Source organism: Zonotrichia leucophrys, chromosome 13 (assembly GCF_028769735.1).
Source record: "Zonotrichia leucophrys gambelii isolate GWCS_2022_RI chromosome 13, RI_Zleu_2.0, whole genome shotgun sequence".
Classification (NCBI taxonomy): domain Eukaryota; kingdom Metazoa; phylum Chordata; class Aves; order Passeriformes; family Passerellidae; genus Zonotrichia; species Zonotrichia leucophrys.
In genome coordinates, this window is record NC_088183.1 from 2,039,454 (window position 1) to 2,064,389 (window position 24,936).

The 24,936-nt window shown below is 50.1% G+C and overlaps 1 protein-coding gene across 2 annotated transcripts in view; it reads right to left on the reverse strand.

Moving 5' to 3' along the window:
* The window catches only part of NEURL1B (neuralized E3 ubiquitin protein ligase 1B), a 121,897-nt gene that overhangs the window by 33,044 nt on the left and 63,917 nt on the right, over window positions 1-24,936 (reverse strand). The window contains exon 1 of one of the 2 annotated variants that reach the window (XM_064724997.1): window positions 1,357-1,466. The exons of the other annotated variant lie outside the window; for it this stretch is intronic. Coding sequence (XP_064581067.1) covers window positions 1,357-1,387 — 31 coding nt within the window. The 5' untranslated portion in view covers window positions 1,388-1,466. Of the gene's footprint in view, window positions 1-1,356; window positions 1,467-24,936 lie in introns of those variants that run through there. 2 annotated transcript variants of the gene reach the window in all.

Sequence of the window (24,936 nt, forward strand, 5' to 3'; positions counted from 1 at the left end):
CTGAATGGCGGAGCTGCGGTGCAGCTGATGTCATCCCTTTTTTTAAATTCACGTGTGGAGGGCTGAGCATGTGGAGGCTGCTCAGGAGAGACTGTTCTAGCACCAGGGCTGGTACAACTCCCAGCCTTCTGGAGCAGAGCTCTCTGCTGGATCCCACGGCCCAGCAGGTACAGAGATTTTTCCTTTGGGAAGTTCCAGCCTGACCAGGGTAACCTCTGCTGACCCAAAGGTGTTTCCCTGGCTTTTCTTCCCCCCTCCCAGGTTTATTTGCATGTGCCCCCAGCTGAAAAGCCAACCCGCAAAATAAATTTCCTCCAAGGTCATGCACTCCTCACTATGCCTTTTATTTGCCAGCTGGTGAAGTATTGAAAAAAAAATGAAAACTTCCTTATTGTCAGAGGGGCTAATGTCCCATTTAAATGTAATAGAGAACGAGAGGAGATGCAACTAGAAATCTAATCGCTGCTTCACAGCTAAACCACGAGCTTAGCAGCTTTCTTTTGTGCCCTGAAGGTCCCAGGCAACCTCTCTTTGCAAAGACAATATATGGCACATCCAAATGCTAATCTATTCCTCTCTTTATTTCTATATTCAGCTCCCTGGCTGATTACAGGCAGACGTGTATGTGTTCAATAGGTCCTCCTGCTTCTTTAAATAAGTTTAATAATACCCTTTTTATTTATGGGAGCCTGAAGTACAAAGGATGCAATGCAGGAGCTCTGCAAGAGCAGAAAAGAGAAGAAAAGCAAAGTAGCTGAAGATACAGCCTGGCAAGGGCTCAGTAATTCAACACTGTTGATTCTATAGAGACCAACTGCTTTTATTATGCACAGATTCTCCGAGGGGGGAGAGAACCCCACAGTTACGAACTTGCAAAGGAAAAGAATCTGTACATGTCTTGTCTGAGTGCAGAATTGGCTAAAAAGGCAATTTTAAAGGCAGGGCAGCCCACCCAACATTTCACCCGGCCACTCCGAACAACTAACGTCTCTCCCCATTAAAAAGTTGTATTAAAAAACCACAACGAGCAGGGGAAATGAAGCAGAGAGCCCCTCCAAGGAGCGGGTGCGAGGGCTGGGATCGCCGCTCCAGCTGCGGGATCAGCCCCGCTTCACCCCGCGCTCAGCATCCCCGCCCGCCGCGCATCGCCGCCAGCGAGCGGCTCGCAAAAACCCCCGAAACGCCCGAACGCCCGGCTCCTCCGGGCACTGCCGGCACGCTCGGCTTCCCCGGGCACTGCCCACACGCCCGGCTTCTCCCGGGGAGCCTCGCACCGGGGAGGGCGGCACGGCCGCCGCCCGCCCGCCCGCAGCATCCCCGGGCAGGAGGCGCCCCCCGCCCGCGGCCCCGCGGTACCTGCCAGCGTCTTGTGCACCGTGTTGCCCATCGCTCGCTCGCTCGGCGGCGCGGCGGAGCCCGGGGCCGCCCGGAGCTCCGCAGGGCCATGGACAGCGCCCGCCTCCCGCCGCCGCTCCGCGCCCGCCCCCGCCCCGCCCCGCGCAGCGCCCCGCCCGAGCCGCGGGAGCCGCCGCGCTGCCCCCGGCGCTGCCCCGGGGCTTCTCTGGGATGGGCTGCTCTGCCCCCATCCCTGTCCGTCTCCCTGTGCCCTCTCTTCCGATCGCTGCCCTGCCCCCGCTGTCCGGATGGGCTGCTCTTCCCATCGCTGCTCCTGCCCCGGTGCTTGTCCGGGATGTGCTGCTCTGCTCCCTGTCCCTGCCCCGGTGCCTCTCCGGGATGTGCTGCTCTGCTCCCATCCCTCTCCCAGTGCCTCTCTGGGATGTGCTGCTCTCCTTCTCATCCCTCTCCCGGTGCCTCTCTGGGATGTGCTGCTCTCCTTCTCATCCCTGTCCCTGTCTCGGTGCCTCTTCTGGATGTGCCACTCTCCTTCCCTGCCCCGGTGTCTCTCCGGGTTGCACCCACTGGCACCTGTCGGAGGAGCTGCCAGCCGGGGATTTGGGCAAACACGGGCCCAGCTCTCCCCCAGACACCCCCGACAGAGGTTTTGCCTCTCTCTCCTAAGGTAAAAAAAAGAATCCTCTTTCTCCCGTGGCACAAGCACACCTGTCCATCAGCAACGCCTTCCCGAAGGGCACCAGCTGCACTGGGGAGCACTGGGAGCCGATAGAGCTGCGCTCTCTCCCTCCCCGTGCCATTTCCTTGCGGGTGACCTTGGATAAGCCACTTTGCATCTCGGTGACACGGCTTCCCCACATGGGCACCGAGGGAATTAGCAGCAACGTTGTGTCGGCAAAGGCGGGATTAGTTTGAAGCACGGCGGTGACCAAGGACACCTCAGCCCACAGCCGAGAGCTCAGCACCGACAGCATCGGCTCCACAGCTTCCCTGCTTCGGATCGCAGACAGAAAAACACCTTTGGAGCCCCCCTGGAGAAGAACAAGGCTCCCTCCCCACCCCTCCCTGCTCCTGGCCCGAGGGGTGACGATGCTGACAAGGGAGGATGCCAGGCCTTCCCTCCCTGCCCAGCCTCCAGAGTTTTCAGACTTTAGAATTGGGAGCCTCAGAGCTCCAAAATGTTCTGCAGCCACACCTTGGGCTAATGACACGGTGCACAGTGCTGGGGAAAAGTGTCCCCTAGCAGGAGTCACATCTCTGCACTGTCACAGAACCTGGGACACAAAAGGAAAAGTGGGAAAGGGGGAGAGCCAAGGAATAGTAGCTCAATAGCCTGACAGAGATCAGCCTCTGATCTATTATAGAGAAGCTAAAATAACAAGCCTTTAATCCCTAGATCATGTTGAACAGGTCAAGTGTGGCTCGAGAGATGAGAGAGGACAGAAAAACCCAATTTGCAGCATTTTTTCGCTATCATAGGGATTTGTTAAAAATGGGATTATTGAGTGAGACACCAGCAGCTGTTCTTAAAAGCGCCTGCACCCATCTGCTGTCTCCTTGGGTTAGCACATGTCTCCCACTCCCTTTGCTGCAGGAGCTGTCAGAGGGCAGCAGGAGCCCGGTGCTCCTCCTCGGGGACAAGGGGAGGGTGGCAATGTCACCCTCTTGTCACAGAGGGGACAGTCCTTGTGTCACCAGACAGCGGGAGGCTCCGCTAATCGCGGCTGCTTTCCCTCAGCAGGGAGTGGCTGTTGTTATTTTAGGGCTTCAATTCGCCTTCAAAAGCAGCGGCACAGCCGGGGGCTGCTCATGTGTGTGCCATGTGTCACCTTCCTGTCCCTGTCCCTGTCCCTCCTGCCACGCCCCGGCCACACCAGCCCACACACTGCCCATCCCAAGGGTGTCCCAGCCCTTCCTCCTGCCCAAAACGGGGTAAAAATAGAAGACAATGAAATGGGAATGCACATCCTTGGGACACGGAGGCAGCCTGCAGGAGTGAAACCAGCACTCCTGCTCTTGGCATTGTAAAAATCGAGAGTTTGTTAAAATAAAATAACCTGCTTCTCACAATGCAGAACAGCACTCCTGGGAAATGGTTCAGCCAGGAGGATTCTCACCCTCCCCAGAAAGAGAGAGTGAAAGAGAGCCAGGACTGGACACCGAGCAGAGCCTGAGCAGCACTGCAAAGTCAGCCAGGAGAAAAGCAGAAACTGCCCCAAGCAAGGCTCCACAGACAAAAGCTCATTAGCATTTTAAGATTCTTTCTGCTCCAGCAAGTTCTGATAACTCTTGCTCACAACACACTTCAGCAATTTCCTCTGTGTGCCTCTGAAGAAATCCCTTCCCTGTGTGCCCTGGCTGGCCAGGCACAGCCTGACCTGCACACACAGCTCTGCTCTCTGCACTCCCAGAAATACAGAACTCTAATCCCACCTAAGCTCCTTCCCAGCAATTTTCACCACTAGACCTCAAAGCGTTTTGCAGACAAGGTGAATGACAATATCCTCATTTCATGAGGGATGAAACCAAGCCACAAAGAAGCCAGGAGATTTGTCCAAGGTCACAGCTTGGCCATGGGCAAACTGGGGAGCAGAGCTCTGAAACAGCCACAAAACTGAGCTGGATCCAGGACTGGACCACTTTTAGCTGCACACATTTTAGTTGCTTTTTCCTCTGCATTTTCTATTGCTCCCCATAACAAATTCATCTTAGTGGGATCAGTGGAGTCTGATCAGGATAATATTATGCAAAAGAAAAAGTCTTTGGGAGGCTTTCTGTATCCCACTGATGTCAGACAGCTGCTTCCCAGCTCACTGTAATCACTTCTAAATCTCACTGTGCAGGGGTGTGTGTGCCCAGGCCTTTCAAAATGGACCAAAAAAAAAAAAAAAAAGAAAATAAAAGAGAGACAAATTTCTTCCTGAATCAAAAATGTGATGAATTCCACTTGAGGTTTGTCGCAGACAGGAATCTGACACAAACCCTCCTCTAAGCACCCACACAGGCCAGGCCTCTCTCTCAGAGAGGGAAATATTAGCAGTGATATAAACACATTTGTATAAATGTAATGTTCCCAAAGATGCAAATAGCTTACAAGGAACAGCTAAATTCCCACTGATTGTTACCAGCCCGATGAGGAGCTCTTGTTACAGCATCAGATGAGTTTCATTGTCTCTGTAAATCCCCCGGGGGCTCGAGTTTTGGGGGCTGAAAGCCGCTGTGAGCTGTGAGGTACCACTGGGAGCAGCTGCCATTCGTGTCTCTAACAGATGGCAGTGAATAATGACAGGCTCGGCTCCTGCAGCAACAGGCAGATCAAACCCTGAGAAATCCGTGTGTCTGTGGGGCAGGGAGCCCTCCTGCCCTCCAGGGGAGTCTGCTCCCATCCCAGACCCCAGTTCAGGCGGGATCACCTGCCCTGGCTGGCACAGCCCTGCTCCAGCTGCCAACACAAACACAGCTCTGCTCCTCCACTCTCAAACTGGCCAGGCTGGTCCCATTCACAGAGAGATCCTGGGGAGCCCCCAGAGCTGTCTGTCCTTCCCAAAGAGCAGATTCCCAAAGAGCAGATTCCTGCTCACAGAGCTGTGCCCAGCCCTGCTTCAGGAAAATTCACAGAGAAACCTTGGGGAGCCCCCAGAGTGATCTGTCCTTCCCAAAGAGCAGATTCCCAAGGAGCAGGTTCCTGCTCACAGAGCTGTGCCCAGCCCTGCTCCACAGCCCGGGCACTGCCAGCTGCTCCCGTTTCACACCCTGCACCCTCAGCTCTGGATCCTTTCCCTTCTCTGTGACTAAAGCTGAGGAGATGCTCACAGAACCCATTTCTCTTCCAGCTCCATCTGCCTGGAGCCCTGAGGGTGCCCAAACCTCCTTCCCTCCCATCACAGCTCACCCTGAAACCTCCCTTTCCTTCCCCTGCTTAGCAGGAGCTCCCTGGGAATTCTCAGAGGCTGCAGATGGAAAATGCCCTAAAAAAGACATCAGGGGACTGTCCCAGCCTAAAATGCCCTTCCAGCCTGCAAACACCACCATGGCCAAGAGAGTGCAGCTCCTCTGAATGCACATCAGTGACATTCAACACATTTCCTTCAACAGGTGCTGATCCAGCATGGAAACAATTCCTTCCTCCTGACACGAGCTCATTTCCCTGGCTGTGCTGGGTGGGTTTATGAGCTTCCCCCTAGATCTCCTGCCAGCACCTTGTGCTTTCCTCCCTCCTCCTCCTCCTGGCTGAAGGGACTGTCCAGGAGAGAGCAGATTTGCCTGATCAAAGCAAATGTAACTCGTCTCACAACTCCCCAGCCTCCGCATCTTGCCTATGGAAGGAGAGTACTAATAAGCCTCTCTCCTACTTGGAGATGAGTGGAAAAAAAAAAAAGGAAAAAGAAAAGCTGAATTCCCATCACACACACTTAAAGAGGGATTTGTTTAGGAGGGATGCATGCACAGAGCATCCTCCAGCAGCACACAAAGCCCTCGTGCCACCCACGCTCCCCACTGCTGGCAGCAATTCCTGCCCTGCCCTGCTCCCAGCACCAGCACAGGATGCTCAGGGTCTCCACAGGTCACACTCCCTAACTGCTTCTGACTTCTTTTTTCCCCTCTAAGAAATGAAGGGAAGCAGGAGGTTCCAGCACAACAGTAGGAAAATTTTGCAAAGAGCTTCTTGAACTGGCCTTGACCACGCAGAGCTGAAGCTGTTTCCTGATCCTTGCCCTCAGAGCCTGCTGGAGACTTGGCTTATTTACCCAAAAGTGGGACATCAAACCACACTGTGTGGAATATAGGGCAGAGTGCTGCTGGGCCAGAGCTGACCCACAGGATGTGGTGCAGCCAGGGAAGGGAAGCCTGCAGGATGGATGGATGGATGGATTCTGTGGTCAGATGCCCAAAGGAGCAGCGAGCACCTGCCCTGACAGGGTTCTGTGCTCAGGGTGCAGGCTGTGACGTGTGCCAGCCTTGCAGGGGATGCAGAAGCCACCTCTGACGAGGAGCCAGAGCAGCTCTGAGCTGAGGAACATGTGGGCATTGCTGGCAGAAAAGGATTTGGCCACGCATTCCTCAGCTGCAGGGATTAAAGCCCAGGCAGCGAGAGGAAAAGGAAATGGTGAAACCACAGCACAGCTCAGTGTCACTCACAGCTGCCACGTCCCCAGTGGCTTTGGGAAGGATAGTGACAGTCCCCAAACAGCAGCAGAGGCTGCCAGCAAGGGCAGGAGCTGGGGTGGCAGCGAGGATGATGATGATGCAGGGAGAAACAAGGAGAGCAGAGGCAGCAAGGGGACACTTGTGACAGCACCTTCTCCTGGGAAAACTGGGCTAATTCCACACTCTCCCTGCTTTAGATAAACAAAGGTGCTTCCTCTCCACCTCCCCAGGGTGTGGGGAGGAGAGGGGCTCCATGATGTCCATGATGCCCAAGGGCCACCCATCCCTGCAGCCCAGGAGCTGCAGCCCTGCTGGGAGATGCTCCCCTGGCAGCCCCAGAGCAGTGCCCTTTGCTCCCGTGGGGGCGGAGGGTGGGCTGGGCCCATGGAAGGAAGAAATTCCAATTTAGAAACAGAGGCAGTTCCTATTATTGTTAGTGGGATGTCAGCATCTCTGGTCCCCAGCACCACTGTCAACAAACAGGCTCACAAATGCTCCTTCAGCATCAGCCAAAATAACATCCATGAAAGCATCTATAACTCAGCATTCACTACACACACAACAAGCTCTCCTTCTTCTTTTTAAATCCAGTCTTGTCCACGTAATTTTAACATAAAGGAACTGGTTGTGGGCTGTGTTACCAAATGAGTCATCACTTTATGTGACAGCGTAATATGATTTAGAGAATTCTTGGCACACCAGTGTGGATTATGCATTATAATCTCTTAATTTGGGCTCTCAGTGCTGTGTGCCAGTGCCTGGAGCAGGAGGGAAGGAGCAGGAGGGAATTGCAGCCCGAGCTCTGCTCCTGCTTTGCTGTGTGACCTTCACAGATTTGGAACCCTCCTCCTGCCCTCCTTCCTCCATCTGCAGAGCAGGACCACGCCTGAGCCTTCAGCAGGGTCAGCTAATGCTCACCCAGGGGGTTTAAAGAACATTATATAAAGGCAAATTGTTATTTCAGTAGGGGAAGGAAAGCAGAGGGACTTTGCAGTGCAACAGGCTGATGTTGGGAAGGGCTGGATGCAGCCTCTGTGTGCTGGGTACCAATCCCAAGCTAACTGGGGATAAGAATTTTCAGATGGTGAGTAGGAATTTCTAACAGGAAACCTGGAGATTTGCAAACTGCGACTCTGTGGAAAACGAGCATTGTTTCTGGCAAATATTGATTAAATAAATAAATGAAACACTTGAGGAAACTCCTCTCCCCTTCCCCTTCTCCTTGGGGAGGCTCCCAGTGTCCCTGTGGGGATGAGCAGCCACCCCAGGGGAAGTGGAAATGCGTGAGACCAGGAGCTGGGGACACTCATCCACTTCAGGCTGGCCTGAAATTCCGGAATCAGCTTCCCCAGAGAGGAAAGGTTTGGGACCAGAGCTGCTCTGGAGATCCAAACAAACAAACCCAGAGTGCAACATCTGCCAGGGCTACCCCTGACCCTTCCAGGGCTTTCCATTCCCTGAGCTTCTGGGAAATACAAACTGACCCATATTAGCCAAGGGGCACTGGGCAGGAGAGATGGTCCCCTTTCCCAAACCCATCCCTGAATCCCTGATCTGCCTTTGCACCATTCCCAAACCTATCCCATCCCTGAATCCCTGATCTGCCTTGCACCATTCCCAAATCCATCCCTGAATCCCTGACATCTGCCTCTGCATCATTCCCAAATCCATCCCACCCCTGAATTCCTGAATCCCTGACATCTGCCTTGCACCATTCCCAAATCCATCCATGAATCCCTGAATCCCTGATTTTCCCTGAATCCCTAATCTGCTTTGCCCCATTCCCAAACCCATCCCTGAATCCCTGATCTGCCTTGCACCATTCCCAAATCCATCCCACCCCTGAATCCTTGATTTTCCTCTGTACCATTCCCAAATCCATCCCATCCCTGAATCCCTGACATCTGCCTCTGTACCATTCCCAAACCCATCCCTGCATCCCTGACATCTCCCTTTGCACCATTCCCAAATCCATCCCTGAATCCCTGATTTGCCTTTGCCCCATTCCCAAACCATCTCTGAATCCCTGAATCTGCCTTGTCCATTCCCAAATCCATCCCTGAATCCCTGATCTGCCTCTGTACCATTCCCAAATCCATCCCTGAATCCCTGATCTGCCTCTGTACCATTCCCAAATCCATCCCTGAATCCCTGATTTGCCTTTGCCCCATTCCCAAACCCATCCCATCCCTGAATCCCTGATCTGCCTCTGTACCATTCCCAAATCCATCTCTGAATCCCTGATTTGCCCCATTCCCACAGCCCCTGCTCTGGGATCAGAGGCAGCAGCATTCCCACAAGGCAGCAGGATGCCTTTCATGAGACACAAACACCACACGACAGATTCTGGGAGACTGAGAAATCCTCCCCAGAAGGAGGAAGAAAATTCTGAGGAAGAAATTAAAAAGGAAAAAAAAAAAAAAGCAACAAACCCCCTACATTTGCTGGCAGGAGGGTTTCTCCTGAGCCCTGTGAAAAGCAGCCAAGGCAAATCTGTCAGAATTGGGGGAGAAAAGCAGGGCTGGGGCTGCCTGGAGCCCAGCTTTCCCCAGGACAGCTCTCAGTGGCAGACAGAGCAAGCAGACAGAATTGTTTGACCTCTGGGAGCTCTTTGGGGAGCAGCTGACAAGCGAGAAACACAAACACAGGAGCTCATCTGCCCCTGCTCTGAGCTCTTTCACCTGTTACTGATTTCCCCAGGCAGGGCAATGACTGAAAGGCCACTTGGAAATGCAGCACTTGATAATATTTTACATTTTAGGAGCTCATGGGAAAACCAAACCAAACCAAAACAAGACAAATCCTGCATTTACTGCCTGCCACCTTCTAAAAATGGGACCAAATTCTAAAGTCTCTACTTAGGAGTTATTCCCTTGAAATGAAGCACTCAGAGAGGGCACAGAGCTACTGGGATAGGCAGAAAACTATCCAGGAAAAAACCATCTTTCACTCCTTGCTCGACCTTCCTGAACTTTTCATGCACAATAGAGCAAAAAGGAGCTGACCCTTGGTGACTTGCAGTTAATTTATAAGCAAGAATCTCTGTGCCCAGGCAGTGCCTGTGCTCCTGTGCCACTTCCAGGCACAAAGGCACTGCCTGAGGGGCTGGGGAACAGCTTTTCATGGGCAGGGGCAGAGCAGAGCCCTCCAAAACCCTGCTAGGGCCACACAGGCACTCTGCACCTCTCCCAAACCCATCCCTAAATCCCTGACATCTGCCTCTGCAGATTTGGGAGTGGTGCAGGGACTGTCCCCAGCCTGTCACCTCTGGGGAAAAATGCCCATGGGGTGAGCCAGGGACACACAGACACTCTGATATTTGCCTGGGACACCCACAGGATTTATGGAGAGAGCCCAAAGCAGCAGGAGATGCTCAGGATGTCCCTCAGCCTTGGCCGTGGGTTCACATAAGGGGACTGCAGCTCTCCCATCAATGCCACCTCCCCTTTGTCACAGATTGTCCCTCCAGAGCTGTGCCATCAAATCCTGACCCCGTGTTTGTTGCAGACATCTTTTATGAAAAATCCTTTCCTTAGGATTTTTCCTCCTGAGAAGCTGAGAGGCCTCAGGAACAAAATGTAAACATTGATTATCTGCTGCTGTGGAATGCAACAGGTGCATCTGGGATTGGCCCATGTTGGTTGTTTGTAATTAATGGCCAATCACAGCTCAGCTGGCTTGGACAAAGAGCCCAAGACAGAGCCTTTGTGATCATTCTTTGCTATTCTATTCTTAGATAGATGAAATCCTTTCTTCTATTCTTTTAGTACAGTTTTAATGTAATATCTATCATAAAATAATAAATCAAACCTTCTAACACATGGAGTCAGATCCCCATCTCTCCCCTCACCCTGAGACCCCTGTGAACACGGTCACACATGTTGGACACTGCTGCCCTCATCCCCAGCCCTGAGAGCACCAACCCAGCGACAGAGCCCAACCCCAGCTCTCCTCCTTGGGGCAGAACAAGCCATGATTTATAGATTTATACACACACATGCCCAGCTATTCATCCTTGCAGCAAACCCTTCATGAAGTGTGCCCCGAGCCTTTCTGAATCGAGCAATTCTCTGCTCAGACAATCAATTCCTGACTGAGACTCTGCAGGGAAAGACATCATGTTGCAGGAATGCTGCAGAAGCTGTTGCATATACTGTTTCCTTTGTTGAGAATAGCATCTTTGCCTTGGATATATTTTTTTTTTCCTCCTTAGCCATTTAATTTCATGAAATGGGGCCCAGTTCCAGCAGGCAAGAAGATTTTGCTTCTCCTTTCCCGAAAGGCTGAGAAACCAGATTTAAAAAATGTGCTTAGTGGGCGTTTGGTGGGACGAATTCTCTCCCAGAGTTCGGCATTTCTGAGCTAGAGCAAGAGCTACATTGCATATGGTGCCTGCTTTTTCTTCCCTAGCAGGTAGCCTAGAGATTTGCTGCCTTTTCTGCCATGAAAAAAAAAATAAAAATCAGAGTAGCTGCTTTGATTAAAAAAAAAAAAAAATCCTGCAAGAGGTTTCAGGTTGGAGCTTTTGACCAAAAGGCTGAGGTCAGGAATTTGTAGATGTGCTTGTGTGTAATAAAAAGCGAATTATTGTGTAATAATTAAGTGTGATAAAAAGCAAATTATTCCTTGCCAGCCACCCAAAGGGCAGGGCCTCTCTGGGGCAGATCCCAGGCTGGCCCTGCCCTCTGGTGCCACCACACCAGGCCTGGCCTCTGTGTCCCCACTGTGGGAAAAGGGGCTGGGGGGGACAACAGGGAGCACAAGGGTGGATCCACTGTAACCAGGGACTTTAAATCAGTGTAACCAGGGAATTTAAACCATTTAACCAAGGATCCTAAACCGCTGTAACCAGGGAATTTAAATCACTGTAACCAGGGATCCTAAACCATTGTAACCAGGGACTTTAAAGCAGTGTAAGCAGGGCTCTAAACCACTGAACCCAGGGAATTTAAACTAGTGTAACCAGGGATCCTAAACCAGTGTAACCTCGGCTTTAAATCAGTATAAGCAGGGATCCTAAACCACTGTAACCAAGGATCATAAACCAGTGTAACCAAGGATCCTAAACCAGTGTAACCAGGGATCCTAAACCACTGTAACCAGGGATCCTAAACCAGTGTAACCACAGCTTTAAATCAGTGTTAGCAGGGATCTTAAACCAGTGTAACCAAGGATCATAAACCAGTGTAACCAGGGATCCTAAACCAGTGTAACCAGGGATCCTAAACCAGTGTAACCAGGGCTTTAAACCAGTATAAGCAGGGATCCTAAACCAGTGTAACCACGGCTTTAAATCAGTGTTAGCAGGGATCTTAAACCACTGTAACCAGGGATCCTAAACCAGTGTAACCAAGGATCATAAACCAGTGTAACCAGGGCTTTAAACCAGTATAAGCAGGGATCTTAAACCAGTGTAACCAAGGATCACAAACCAGTGTAACCAAGGATCCTAAACCACTGTAACCAAGGATCATAAGCCACTGTACGAGTGACTTTAAACCAGTGTAACCAGAAATCCCAAACCACTATAACAAAGCATCCTAAACCACTGTAACCAAGGATCCTAAACCACTGTAACCACTGACCCTTAAACCAGTGTAATCAGTGACCCCAAACCAGGGATCCTAAGCCACTGTACCAGTGACCATAAACCACTGTAACCAGGGATCCTAAACTGCTGCAACCAGGAATCCTAAACCTCTGTAACAGGGATCCTAAACCACTGTAACAGTGACTTTAAACCACTGTAACCAGTGACCTTAAACCAGTGTAACCAGTGACCCCAAACCACTGCAGAAGCACTGGTGTGGAGCCCTGGGTGCCCACAGGGGCACTGCAGGAACAGGCAGGTGCAGATCTGAGCGAGGACAGCACGCAGGGAGGGGCAGAAGGAGCCAAGCAGAAAGCCCAGTGAATGACACTCCTGTCCCTGTGCACCCTTATCAGCAAAATACAACAACTGCCAAGATGTGCTACATCTGCACAATTGTCTCCAAATTAAATGTACATCCACGTTCTATAAATATCAGTAATTCTCCTCTAAAGCATCAGTAATTCTTCAATTCTACTGGGATTTCTTTCTTAGCTGCCAATTTTAGAGTCTTCCCAAGAGATACTGGCTTGAACCTTCTATCTCAGCTATTAAATAAAGACAGGATATTTTTATTAAAAAAAACCAAAGCACACCCTTGAGACTCAACAGTTCAGACTGGAGATGACAACCCCTGAGTCATGCAACATGGTTTTAAGGAGACTCCAATAAATCATGGAATGGCTTGGGTTGAGAGGAACCTTAAAGATCATTTTGTTCCAACCCCACTGTCATGGGCAGGGAAATCTCTGCAGCTACAGAATCTTCCTACACCTGCACTGGCCATTTTTTTCTCCCAAATACAAGGTTGAGGTCTCAATATTTTTTCCCATGTAAAAGGTTGAATCTCAGTGTTTTTCCTCTGTGACTTGGAGAGGGATGGAGGATTTTTCTCCTCCTTTGAGAGGCACTTGGAGAGAGGAGCTGAAAGACAGCAACTCCAGCAGCACATGGATTTGGGGATTTTACAGAGCCCCAGAAACCAGAGCTGTCCAATAGAGGGAGAACACTGAATTCATTACACCCCCAGGCTGCTCTGGGCTCAAAGACCTCTCAGATGTGATGAGGATGCTCCAAAACTCAGGAGAACTTTAAAGCCTTTCTTGTGTGCTGCCAGAGAACTCAAATTTTGGGGTGGCATTCAACCTTTCCCTTTGAAAAGCCCCATTTCCCTGAAGGAAAGGCCCCATCCTTGCAGTGCACATGATCACTGGGGTGTTGTATTTAAATAAAACAGGAAGGAGCATCTTTTACTGTGTGCAGTAAAAACGAGGAGACACCTCACAACACTTGTGATACCTCTTGGTATTAAGGACACCATGGAGGGGATTGATAGCTGGTTTGTAAATAAAGCTGAGTTAGTAGAATAAATAACAATTGATGATTTTTGAGTGTATTTATAACAAGGAAGAAGAAAATGCTGTTAGCATGGGAACAGATTAGAAAAGATACATGAAAACTTTTGTAAGTTAGATTACATGCATAAGTAAATGTGTATAGGTGCCTTATTAAATTCCTGTAAAACTTTTGCTAATTATATCAATGTTAATGGCTTTGCAGCAATGAATATAATAAGTTATTATGATGTAGTTAATGACTTAAGACTACACTTTGTTAGAGAACAGACAGAATAAAAACTTTTTTTTCTTAGAAGTGTGTGTGTGTGTGTGTCACATCCAGCCCAACAGTGACAGACACTTTACAAGAGATCCCCTCCCCTGCCTGCCAAGGGCTGAGCCTGCTCCTGGCTCACACAGCCCATCCATCACCTGCCTTCACCTGGCCCAGATGAGGAAATGGTGCCTGGGAGCAGCCCCTGCACCACGGGCTGGCATTGCCATTGTCCCACAGCGAACATTTGTCCAGGTGCCAGCAGCTCTTTCCATCCCTCACCTGCACTTTTATGAGCAGTGCTGCTGTGTCTCCTCCCAGCTGCTCCTACCACGTTGCTGGCAGCTCAAAAAAACCACACTCACCCAAGTAGGGCACATTTCTGGGTCACCTGGAGGGGTTTGGTGGCACTGCCATCCCCCTGCAGCTCAGCAGGGTGGGATAAAGAGAACCCAAATGAGAGGCACTCACCAGATTTCCCTTCAGTGAGAGCCCATCAGGGCAGCAGGAGTGGCTCAGAGGTGGCACAGGGTGGCACAGAGCTGGCATAGGGTGGCACAGAGTGGCACAGGGTGGAATAGAGTGGAACAGAGGGGGAACAGGGGTGGCTGCAGCCCACTGAAGGCACTGGGAAAATTTCCTGCTGCTTCAGAGGGAAATGTGGGTTAGGGACATCAGCCTTCCCCAGGCAGGTGAGACCCTGGCATAGGTGAGAACCTGGCACAGGGCAGATCCTGGCACAGGTGAAACCCTGGCACAGGAGAGACCCTGACAAAGGTGAGACCATGGCACAGGGGAGCCCTTGGCACAGGGCAGACCCTGGCATAGGTGAGACCCTGGCACAAATGAGGCCCTGGCACAGGTGAGACCCTGGCAAAGGTGAACCCCTGGCACAGGACAGACCCTGGCACAAGTGAGACCCTGACAAAGGTGAGACTGTGGCACAGGGGAGCCCTTGGCACAGGGAAGCCCTTGGCACAGGTGAAACCATTGCACAGGTGAGCCCCTGGCACATGTAAGGCTCTGGCACATGTAAGACCCTGGCAAAGGTGAACCCCTGGCACAGGTGAAACCATGGCACAGGTGAGCCCCTGGCATAGCTGAGACTCTGACAAAGATGAGACCCTGGCACAGGTGAGCCCCTGGCACAGACAATGAGGGTTTGCTGATGCACAGCCAGGCAATGCAGCCCTTGAGCAGCTCCCAGGTGGGAGAGGAGCCACCTCAGGACAGAGCAGCACTGAGTGACAGCAGCCCCTCTGCACATGGCACAAGTTCTGCATCGTGGCTTGGCCAATCCCCTCTCCATTCCCCATCCTCAGCCAGCCTGGGAGAGGATGTTTATTCCTAAAATCAGATTTATTCCTCATCAGCAGGGTTTGACCTGCAGCATCTCTGTGTTTCTGGGCCACACACAGCCCTGCTCAGCCTGAGCTGCAGCTCTGTCCTGCCCTGTCCTGCAAAGGTCTCAGGGTTGAACTCTGCCTGGAAAGGGCTCTGGGCTCCCAGCAAACTGCACATCAGGCTCCAAACCCTCTCCATCTCCCAGCTGGGTCAGTGGCAGAAGCCTCTCTCCAAACAGCCAGGGTCAGACCACACAGAGCATTCAGAACTCTCCCCTCACAGCAGCCTGGGGTGCTGCTTCAGGCTCTGCAGCCTTTTCAAGTCCCCAAAAATTACAGATACAGAGTCCTGACTCCTCCACTGAAACAAGAAAAACCCCTGATTTATGAGAAATTAAATAGGGGAAAACAGGACATGGGTTTGCTTTCGTTATTTTATTTTTTAATTATTTTTTTCTGTAAAGGCTCCAGATCTGTCCAAGGAAAGAATTCCTCAGGGCTTATCAGAGCAGCCACCACAAAGCAGAACAAAGGAAACACCAATCATTTCCAGCAAATCAGAAAAATGACAAGCTGTAACCTTCAGAGGAGAGCAGATTCCTGCAGAGGGTTTGGCTGCTCTGCCTCTGAGCTTCCTTTTCCCCAGCCCCAGCTTCCTAGCACGAGATCCCTCAAACAATAGAGACTGCCATCAAAAGAAAAAAGGGGGAAAAATGGAAAAGAGCCCGCCTTTTACAAATGGAATTAAAATGGAAGGACAGGACTTGTCCCTTGGGGGAATTGGTCCCTCCTGGTGCTGCAGGGGACTCAGGGCAAGAACTGCTGAGGGGTCACAGGGCAGAAAGATGCTCTTGGCTGCATTTCCATGAGTAGGAGAGCTCTGAGGGGCTGGAGCCTAAACTCCAGGGCCTCTTTTTTCACGGAGGAAGCTTTTTAAACCCCCACAAGGACCAATGAAATCCTTCCTGTTTTACCCACACATTTTTTTCCCCCTCACCTGGGAAGAACAGAGGGGTCTCCAACCTTCTTGGTGGGGAGTGGGGCAGCACCAGAGAGACACAGAATCATCTGGAAAAGCCTCCAAGAGCCAGATGTATCTGACCCCCAGCCCAGAGCACTGAGTGCAAATCCATGGCTGCGTCTCTGTTCTCCTCTTGTCCCAAGCCAAGAGGCTTGGGATCATTTGGAATCATTTGGAATCATCTGGAAAAGCCCTCCAAGGTCCAGCTGTGCCTGACCCCCAGCCCAGAGCACCGAGTGCCAACTCCATGTCAGTGTCTCTGTTCTCCTCTTGTCCCCAGCCAGACCCCATTGTTTTATCACTTTTAAACCCAGATAACCACAGGAAATGTTTGCTCTGGGGAAAGCAGCAGAGCCAAGCAGAGCAAATAATTTCTTTTCTGTCCTGCAGTGAGCCAGGCCATGATAATTGGAATCCCCTAAAAAAATCTTTCCTTTTCCATTCTACAGTGAGCCAGGCTGTGGCAACTGAGATCCCCTAAAAAATAATTCCTTTTCCTCCTTGCAGTGAGCCAGGCCATGGTAACTGAGATCCCCCAAAAAATCACTCCTTTTCTGCCCTGCAGTGTGCCAGGTAACTGAGATCCCCTAAAAAATAATTCCTTTTCCATCCTGCAGTGAGCCAGGCCATGATAATTGGAATCCCCCAAAAAATCATTCTTTTTCTGCCCTGCAGTGATCCAGGCTGTGGCAAATGAGATCCCCTAAAAATTAATTCCTTTTCCACGAGGAAGGAGCTGTGACAGGGCCAGAGCTGCTGCCAGGAATGTGCCCCGACCTGAACAACCACAGGGCTCTCCTCAGAGCTGTGCTGGAGCCACAATTTGGGCAGCAGGGACAGCACTGGAGCTGGTGGCAGCTCTTGGGGCTGTTCTGAGCTCCCTGGGCTCTCTCAGGGCACAGCTGAGCGGGGTTGGACTGGATGTGCCCCCCAGCCCCATTCTGGGCTCACAGCAAAGGGATCTCCTGCATTTCCCCCCAGCCCCACAAATCCTCATTCAAACCTTCCTCCAGCAGAGCCACAACTGCTTTGCTGAGGTGGGAACAGGTGATAAAAGGTGCAAGAAAGTCATCAGCAGAACAGCCCAGCCACAAATGCTGCTGCTGAACTGAATTGGTATCAGGAGATCAAAATCTCCTCCCAGAGAGGTCCCAACAGCAGCCAGGAGTGGCCCTGGGAGAACAGGAGTGCCCTGATGTTTCCTGGTAAAAAATCATTCCTTTTCCCTCTTGCACTGAGCCAGGCAACTGAGATCCCCTAAAAAAATCATTCATTTTCTGCCCTTCAGTGAGCCAGGCTTTGTGGGATTCCCTAAAAAATCATTCCTTTTCTGCCCTACAGTGAGCCAGGTAACTGAGATCCCCCTGTAAACTCACTACAAAAAATCCCTCACCACACAATCCTTGTTTCATGCTGCTTCTCCTGCTCACAGAAGGGGAATTCATGTGTCACTGCTGACAAACCCCAAAGGGCCTTCCCCAAACTAAAATCCAAACCAAGAAGTTTTGATCTCACCCTGTCCCTGTGTTATTCAAGGCTTTGCATCGACCATCAAACAAACCTCTGGATGCTTGGATCCAGTTTGTCCTTTGGGAGATCTGTCAGGAAAGAGAGCAGCAGCTCAGGGGGACACAGCTGTGGGACAGTTCAGTACAAGAAATCCTTCAGCTCCATCCTGAGGGGATTTTGGAAGTTTCATGTGCCTGAGGGTAGGAGCTGCACCGAGGTTCACAGCCCTCCACACCATGGCCAGAAGTGCTGCTGTGATACTGGAACGGTGAAACTCTCTGGGTTTTCAACAGGAAATCTATTCTGGGACCTCGAAGGAGGACTCCTTAACTTTCCCTTTTGGAAAGAACTGTTGATGATCTCACTGCACGGCTATCAGTGTCCTGGGCCAAATACTCCTTCTGCTCCTGGACTTCTGATCAGCTCACAAAGCAGATGCAGCGACTAATTAAAGAAGCAGAGCCTGTGTTTTCTGCTTCTTGCAGCTCTAAATTCAGTAGCTGGTACATGACACCTCGTGAGCTGATGCTTGTCTGTCTGTGATCTCAGATGAAAGAAACATTCACCAAATAATCCAGGGGGATGGGAGCCTGAGCACTCCCTGCCAGGGCTGTTCCAACAGATGGAGAAACAAAATCAATTGCAGGATCCCAGATTCACAGGCAGTGGTTCTCAGGAATGCCATGAGGGAAATAACCCCATCTCTGCTGGCTGGAAGGGTTTCATACCTGCCATGACATCACCTGGAATTCGTAATCCTGGATTTTGCAAGAGGACAGGCTCTGGGGCCAAGCTGCACAGGCCTTTCCAAGCTTTATTTATGGCAGCATATTCAATCTTATTCCATATTTCATAGGATGGAAGAGACTAAAATGAAAGTTGCCTTGGCTGAACACACAAAAAGAGCAGAGGAGATTTCAGTGCCACCACCCTGTCACTCACTTACGCTCTCGAGAAATTTTACAAGGGACATCATTAAAAATAAAGTGAACTAACCTGTAATTTAGAAGAGAACCTTCTCTTCCCTGAGTTATTTATTAACCAGTTAAGAATCTGTCAAGCCCTTCTTAACTATTAACAAACAGTTGTTGAGGTTGGGACATAATCCCAGACCCACCTGCACAGCAATTAAATGACAGGAGAGCCTGAAATGGATTGCTCTCCTTGTGCAAACATCCACGTGCAGCTGCACAAAACCTCCTGTGCCCCAAACCTCCAGGAGGAGCCCAGAGCTTGGGGTGCTGCTCCCTGCAAACACTGCCCCCACCACACAGGGGACACAGGAATAAACAGATAAATCAAGATATTCCCAACCAGCCAGTACTGAAAAATGGGTTTGATTGAGGAAGGCTATGGAATCATGGAAGGGACACAGGAATAAACAGATAACAGAAAATACAGGAAGTAAATCCACAAAAAACAGATAAACCAAAACAGTACTGAAAAATGGGTTTGATTGAGGAAGATCATGTAATCATGGAAGGGACACAGGAATAAACAGATAAACACAAAATCAGGATATTCCCAACCAGCCAGTACTGAAAAATGGGTTTGATTGAGGAAGATTATGGGATCATGGATTGGTTTGTGCTGGAAAGGACCTAAAATATAATTTAGTTCTACCCCCTGCCATTGACACCTTCAACTGCTCCAAGCCCCATCCAAGTTGGCCTTGGACACCTCCAGGGATGGGGAAGCCTCAGCTTCTCTGTGCCAGAGCCTCCCCACCCTCACAGGGAACAATTTCTTCCTAATCCCTAATCTAAACCTAATCTCTTATCAGTTTGGATATAGAAAATATACAACTTAACTAGCAGGAAGCCAACAGAAATGCCAGGCATGGTAGAACAAGTGCTGGGGGAAGTAATGACCAGGAAACTAAATCTGTCAGCCTTAAATGGTCACAACAGCTTGTGCTTGGGGGGAAAAAACCAAATAAATGGCAATGGAGAGCATGACTGTCCCACACCAGGTGTGCAGCCACCTTTTCACAGCACAGCTCTCAAATCAAAGCAGCAAATTTTCCATGATTGCTTCACAGGCTGGGAGAAAAAAGAGTTGCCTGAAGCAGACATTGAGGGTATCTTATCATGAGGAATTTTGAATAAAAATATATTCTACACTTAAAGCAAGCAGGTGAGTTTGCATCCCTGCAGGTGCTTTTGAACCTGGTGTCTCATTTCTTTTCACATCCTCCAGACCTCCCTCACATCAGGATATTGGAGTCTTTGGGATAAGCCCACTCCTGGTATAAATTTGCTCAAATTTCCCTGTGGCTACAATTTGAATGTTAAACTAAGACCCTCAGGGCTCACCTGGTGTGGTTCCACAGCTGACAAGGTCCAAACCCACCCACACCAGTGGTGCCTGCCCCCACCAGGGCAGGAATGGGGAAGAGCTGCTCCCCTCTAAATCCTGTTAATATTTCCAGGGAGAAATACTGTGGAACATCCCTTTGGGCAGCATCTGCAGAGATGGAGGAATCTCAGACCCTGACAATGTAAACAACTGGCCCGATTTCATCTCATGTACAGCAACTGCTGGTGTGAGAGGGAAGGGAAATCAGTGCAATTTGTTTCTCTGCAGACATGTGTCTCTACAAAAGAAAAGGACTCAGTTCAATACAAAACTCCTTTGGGCAAGGACGTGGCATTTAGGTTTTGTCTGTGGGCACAAAGCACATGGCTGATGTACCATGAAAATAAAAATGTTCTCTTGACCATTATCCAAAAATGAAAAGGGATCAGCAATGCTGGAAAGCTCTGCTCTGACATTTCCTGCTCCCTACCACTCTCCTGGGTATCCCTCTGGGCTGGCCCCAAATTAAATCTGAACAGCATTCTCTGCCTCTTCCTTTTCAACAATATCCAAGGATTTGGGAGTTTCTGTCCTGGCTGGGGGGAATAAATGATCTTTGATGTCCTCTCCAAAGGACATCAGGGCATATCCACCCTCCTGCCTGGGAAAAATCTGCTTCACTTTGTCTCATCCCTAGAAATTTCCAGCATTTTGGTCACTGAGAATGTCTGTGGCAGAAAGCTGAATTTCCACCCAGATCCAGCTGTATCTGAGAGCTAATGACAACAATCTGGAAGGAAACCTTGCTGCAAATGTTACTGGAAGAATCTCAAGCAAACCAGATCTTTCAACACCATAAAAAACAAGCCAACTCCCAGCTGCAGGTGGAGATCAGATAAGAAAAAAAAACCATTGGGAGCAGAAAAAGCCTTTACATCATCATTGCTTTTTTTTTAGTGTGGTTATCTTAGGTTTCACCTCCAAGTGGACATAATCAGTTCTGTCTTCTCTCAGGATCCTTCAGCTGCAAAATGCCCAGCCACACTCCTCTAGGGAAATGGGTTTTCCTCCCCAGCATCTGGAACGTGCTCTCCTGACCTAGGAACAATCACTCTGTTCCCCATTGATTTCATCCCTTAAATATCAGCTTGAAAAATATCAGCTTGAGCTTCCTCTCTTTCCCAGGGGCCACGTGCCAGAGCAGCTCTGCCCTGCTCATCTCCTCCTCCAAAATCAGCATCAGCACTCCCCATCCACACTGAGGACACCCTGGAAACCTGGAAATACAACTTGTACATCAGCAGGGCACACTCTGCTCTGCTCTGAGAGCAGAGTCCAAATTCTGACCTCTGCAGCTTTGGGGTGGCAGCCCAGTGTGGATGTACAGACCAGAAAATCCTCATCTGTGCAATATATTTCAGAAGAAAGCTTCACTTTTCTTTTCCCTTTCTAATTTTCACCTCAGCTCCCCCAGGTGAATGTTTTCTGTATGTGAGCTGTACCTGTCCCTGGGACTCCTCCTTCTCCAGGTGAGGTCACTCATCCTTTTCTCAGGTGCCCCTCATTTTATTGCACTTAGATTTTTCATGAGAACTGCCCATTCTGTTTCCTTAACTGAAAATGTATTTTATTCACCAGTGCCTTTCAGCTTTCTAGGGGAAAACAGTGAAAAACCCTGAACTGTGTAGGGTTTGTCCCTACATGAGCTGTCCTGTGGGAATATTCTTCCCCAAAAGAGAAATCATCTTTACATTGAGCAAAATTAATTCAGGCCATTCCCAGACCATGGCTCCAAGGTCTGCCAGCTGGAAATATGGGTGGAAAAAAAGCTTGGCAAATATTCCAAGGATTATTGAAAATAACCATCAATTAGTATGGCTTCCTCCTTCACTAGAGCTCATTTGCCTTGTGGCCATGAGGGATAAAAATGTTCAAATCCTCCCTGGTACCTAAAGTCTTTGGGAGATGAGGATGCCAACTGAACACAGGCAGAAAGGCCAAAGTTGGCACTGCCAAAGCCTCACAGCTCCTGAGGACAGAGCCTAAAACCAGCTGGAGCCCCCATCCTGCTCCTATTCCCCAGGATTAACCCCAGGTCTGCTCTGTCCCTGGGATTACCTTTGGGTTTGGTAATTTTGGATTTTGGATGAAAAATGAAAAGCAGGACTGAAGTCAGTGAATTTCCATCTTTCCCTGGAGGCTGTTAGAGGTCAATCCATGCATGTGGGATGCAAGAACATCACATCAATCCCAAATGCATTCTGCAGGGTGAGAAGGAAGCTCTGATTTACAGAGCTGGCTGGGTCTGGGATCCCATTTGGATCTCTGGGCAGCAGAGCAGGCCTTGCTTGCTCTGACAGCACAGTGATTAAACACTGAGGCTCAGAGAGCTCCCAGCTGCTGGGACACAGAAGGAAGAATCTGGAAAAGCCAGAAATGTTCCCCCCACACCCTCATGCAGAAGGACTTTGTGCTCATTAGGGCAGAATTCGCTGACAATTTCCAAGAGCACAGGGTGACCTGGGGGGCAGCAGGCACAGATAGGGATCACCCTGGGGCCTGAGTCACATCTGACTGTGCTCATGAGCCAGAGGGGTTTACAGGGCAGGGAGGGCTGAGCTGGGTGACCTCAGGCCATTGCCAGTGTCTGCACCAAAGCAAATCTCAGTGTGATGTTCTGATCTCCCTGAGTCACCCCTGCACAGGATGGCTGAGGGGCTGTGCAGCCCCATAACTGCTGACCCCACCTTCCCTTCCCAGTGTCACTTTACAAGGATTATTCACAACAATTCCTGCTTCACTTCACACATCTGTACAAAGCACTTGGCAAGATTTGCTTGAGACTCTGCAATTGCATCAGGCAGCTCACAATATCACCATCCATCAAGGACCTGGAGCAGTGGTGTTCAGATTTCAGCACTACAAACATCTGTACATTCATACAATCAGAATAATTTAGGTTGGAAGGGACCTTAAAGCTCACCTCATCCCATCCCCTGCCAGGCAAAGCTGACACAACTTCAGACCCTCTGCTTGCAGTCTGAAAATCCTAAACCTAAACATGAAACCCTAAAAATCCAGACCTCCATCCAGAGAGCAGCTTGCAGACCATTCTCTGTGTCATTTTGACTTGCTTTCTAATAAGAGAGCCCTTCATCCAGCAGGAGAACACCCTTTTCTCACATATTCATCCCTAATCCCCTGCCAGGCCTTCAGAAAGCGTTGCTGTGGAGACTGGAGGATGGTCAGGAGTGGCACAAAGCAAAGGACCGAGGGTGTGCTGGCCCCAGTCTGACTGCAGGGGCAAAACTCTGCCTCTCAGGGAGGTTTGGGGCTGAAAAGTGGAATTTGGGGCACACCAGGGGCAAAGCTCTGCCCGTTTGGGAGGTTTGGGGTTGAAAGGTGGAATTTGGGACACAGCAGAGGCAAAGCTCTGGGGCAGGTTTGGGGCTCAAAGGTGGAATTTGGGACACACGGGGGAAAAGCTCTGCCTGTGGGGCAGATTTGGGGTTAAAAGGTGGAATTTGGGACACACCAGGTGTTCCCAGGTGGCCCCAGCAGAGCCCAGAGTGGATGAACCTGCCCAGCCATGGATCTGTGCAAACCCCCCTGGGCAGGGCTGGCACTGGAGCATCTTTAAGGTCCCTTCCAACCCAAACCATTCCATGGTTCTGTGATTTCAACGTTCCATGAAGGCCATGCCAGGCTTGCCACTGGTGTCCCTGTGCTTTGAGAGACAGAAAAAGCTAGATTTTCTCCTCCACTCCAATGCTTTGAATTACCAGAGTTTTTCTCAGCGGAAGAAGAAGAAACCTGGATTAAATTCCCTGTTAGGAAAGGGCCCAAAGGGAAGCTGGGGCCTGAAACCCTCTCAGTCTTTTGTGGAAGGGTGAATGTCCTCATCCCTGTGATGGTGCTCAGATCTGGGAAAGGAAAGGGGGAGAAAAAAAGATCTTTTAAAGAGTGATTTCAAATCAAGACCCATGATCTTGTTACCAAGGTATTTAGGATGTTAAAAAAGACAGACTTCTGTGGGTGGAAACGAGCAAAAAGATCAACTGAGCCTCCAGTTCCATGTAGCTGCCTTCAGCAGAATGCAGCATGAGAGGGGGAAAATTCCCCATGAAAGAAACCCAGAAGATGAAAGGAAGCTGCCTGGGAAAGGGAATGATCATCAGAACATCATCTGCTCCTGAACAGCAGGCTGAAGGCTGCAAAACTTCTTTTTAGGAATTGCCATAGACTAGGAAGTATCTCCAATGACCTAAAAAGAGATGCAAGGATATATGCATATAAAATATATATATATATATATATACATATACATATATATATACCCAGGGATATATCCAGAGAGGGAGCCTATCTGTAAGGACAGATCCCCACAGCCTCTGAGGCTTGGAGCCAACTCACTTCCTGCTGTGCTCAGTCATTGAAGCTCTCAGGATTGCTAAAATTGGGCAGCTCCAGGTCTCCATTTCAGCTCCAGCCCCTCTCCTGAAGCAGCAGAATGGAAATGGGGCCCAGCTGAGGAGCCACCCCTGCTCTTGGCACAGGGGAGCAGCTCCTGGGCACCACGGGGCCCATCCTGGATCACCCACAGAGGGGATGGAGGCATCAGAATGGGAGCTGATGCTTGGGTGAAGCTCGGAATTGAAAGCATTGGCAGATGTTTCCTGCTCTGTGTCACAGGAGGAACCTGTGGAACCTGCAAAGGGCCTCAGGTGGGTTTGGGGTGTCCCTAGATCAGCATTGCAGGCTGCACCTTGAGGCAGCTGCAAAAAAAATTAATAGATAAAACACAGCCAGTGACAGACTCAATTTCAACGCTGGGCCACTGCAAATCCCAGCTCCTCAGAGCACAAACTGTTGTGATTTGAGACAAAAGAGTTACATGCACAAGCCCAGTGGAAAACTATTGAGTTTTTCCATGGTTATTAATGGTACTGGATCCAGCCAAGGGTTGCTGATGACACTGAGATCCTCACCACGAGATTTAGTTTGACAGGAAAAGAGGAAATGGCCTCAGGCTGGGCCAGGGCAGGATCAGGTTGGACATCAGC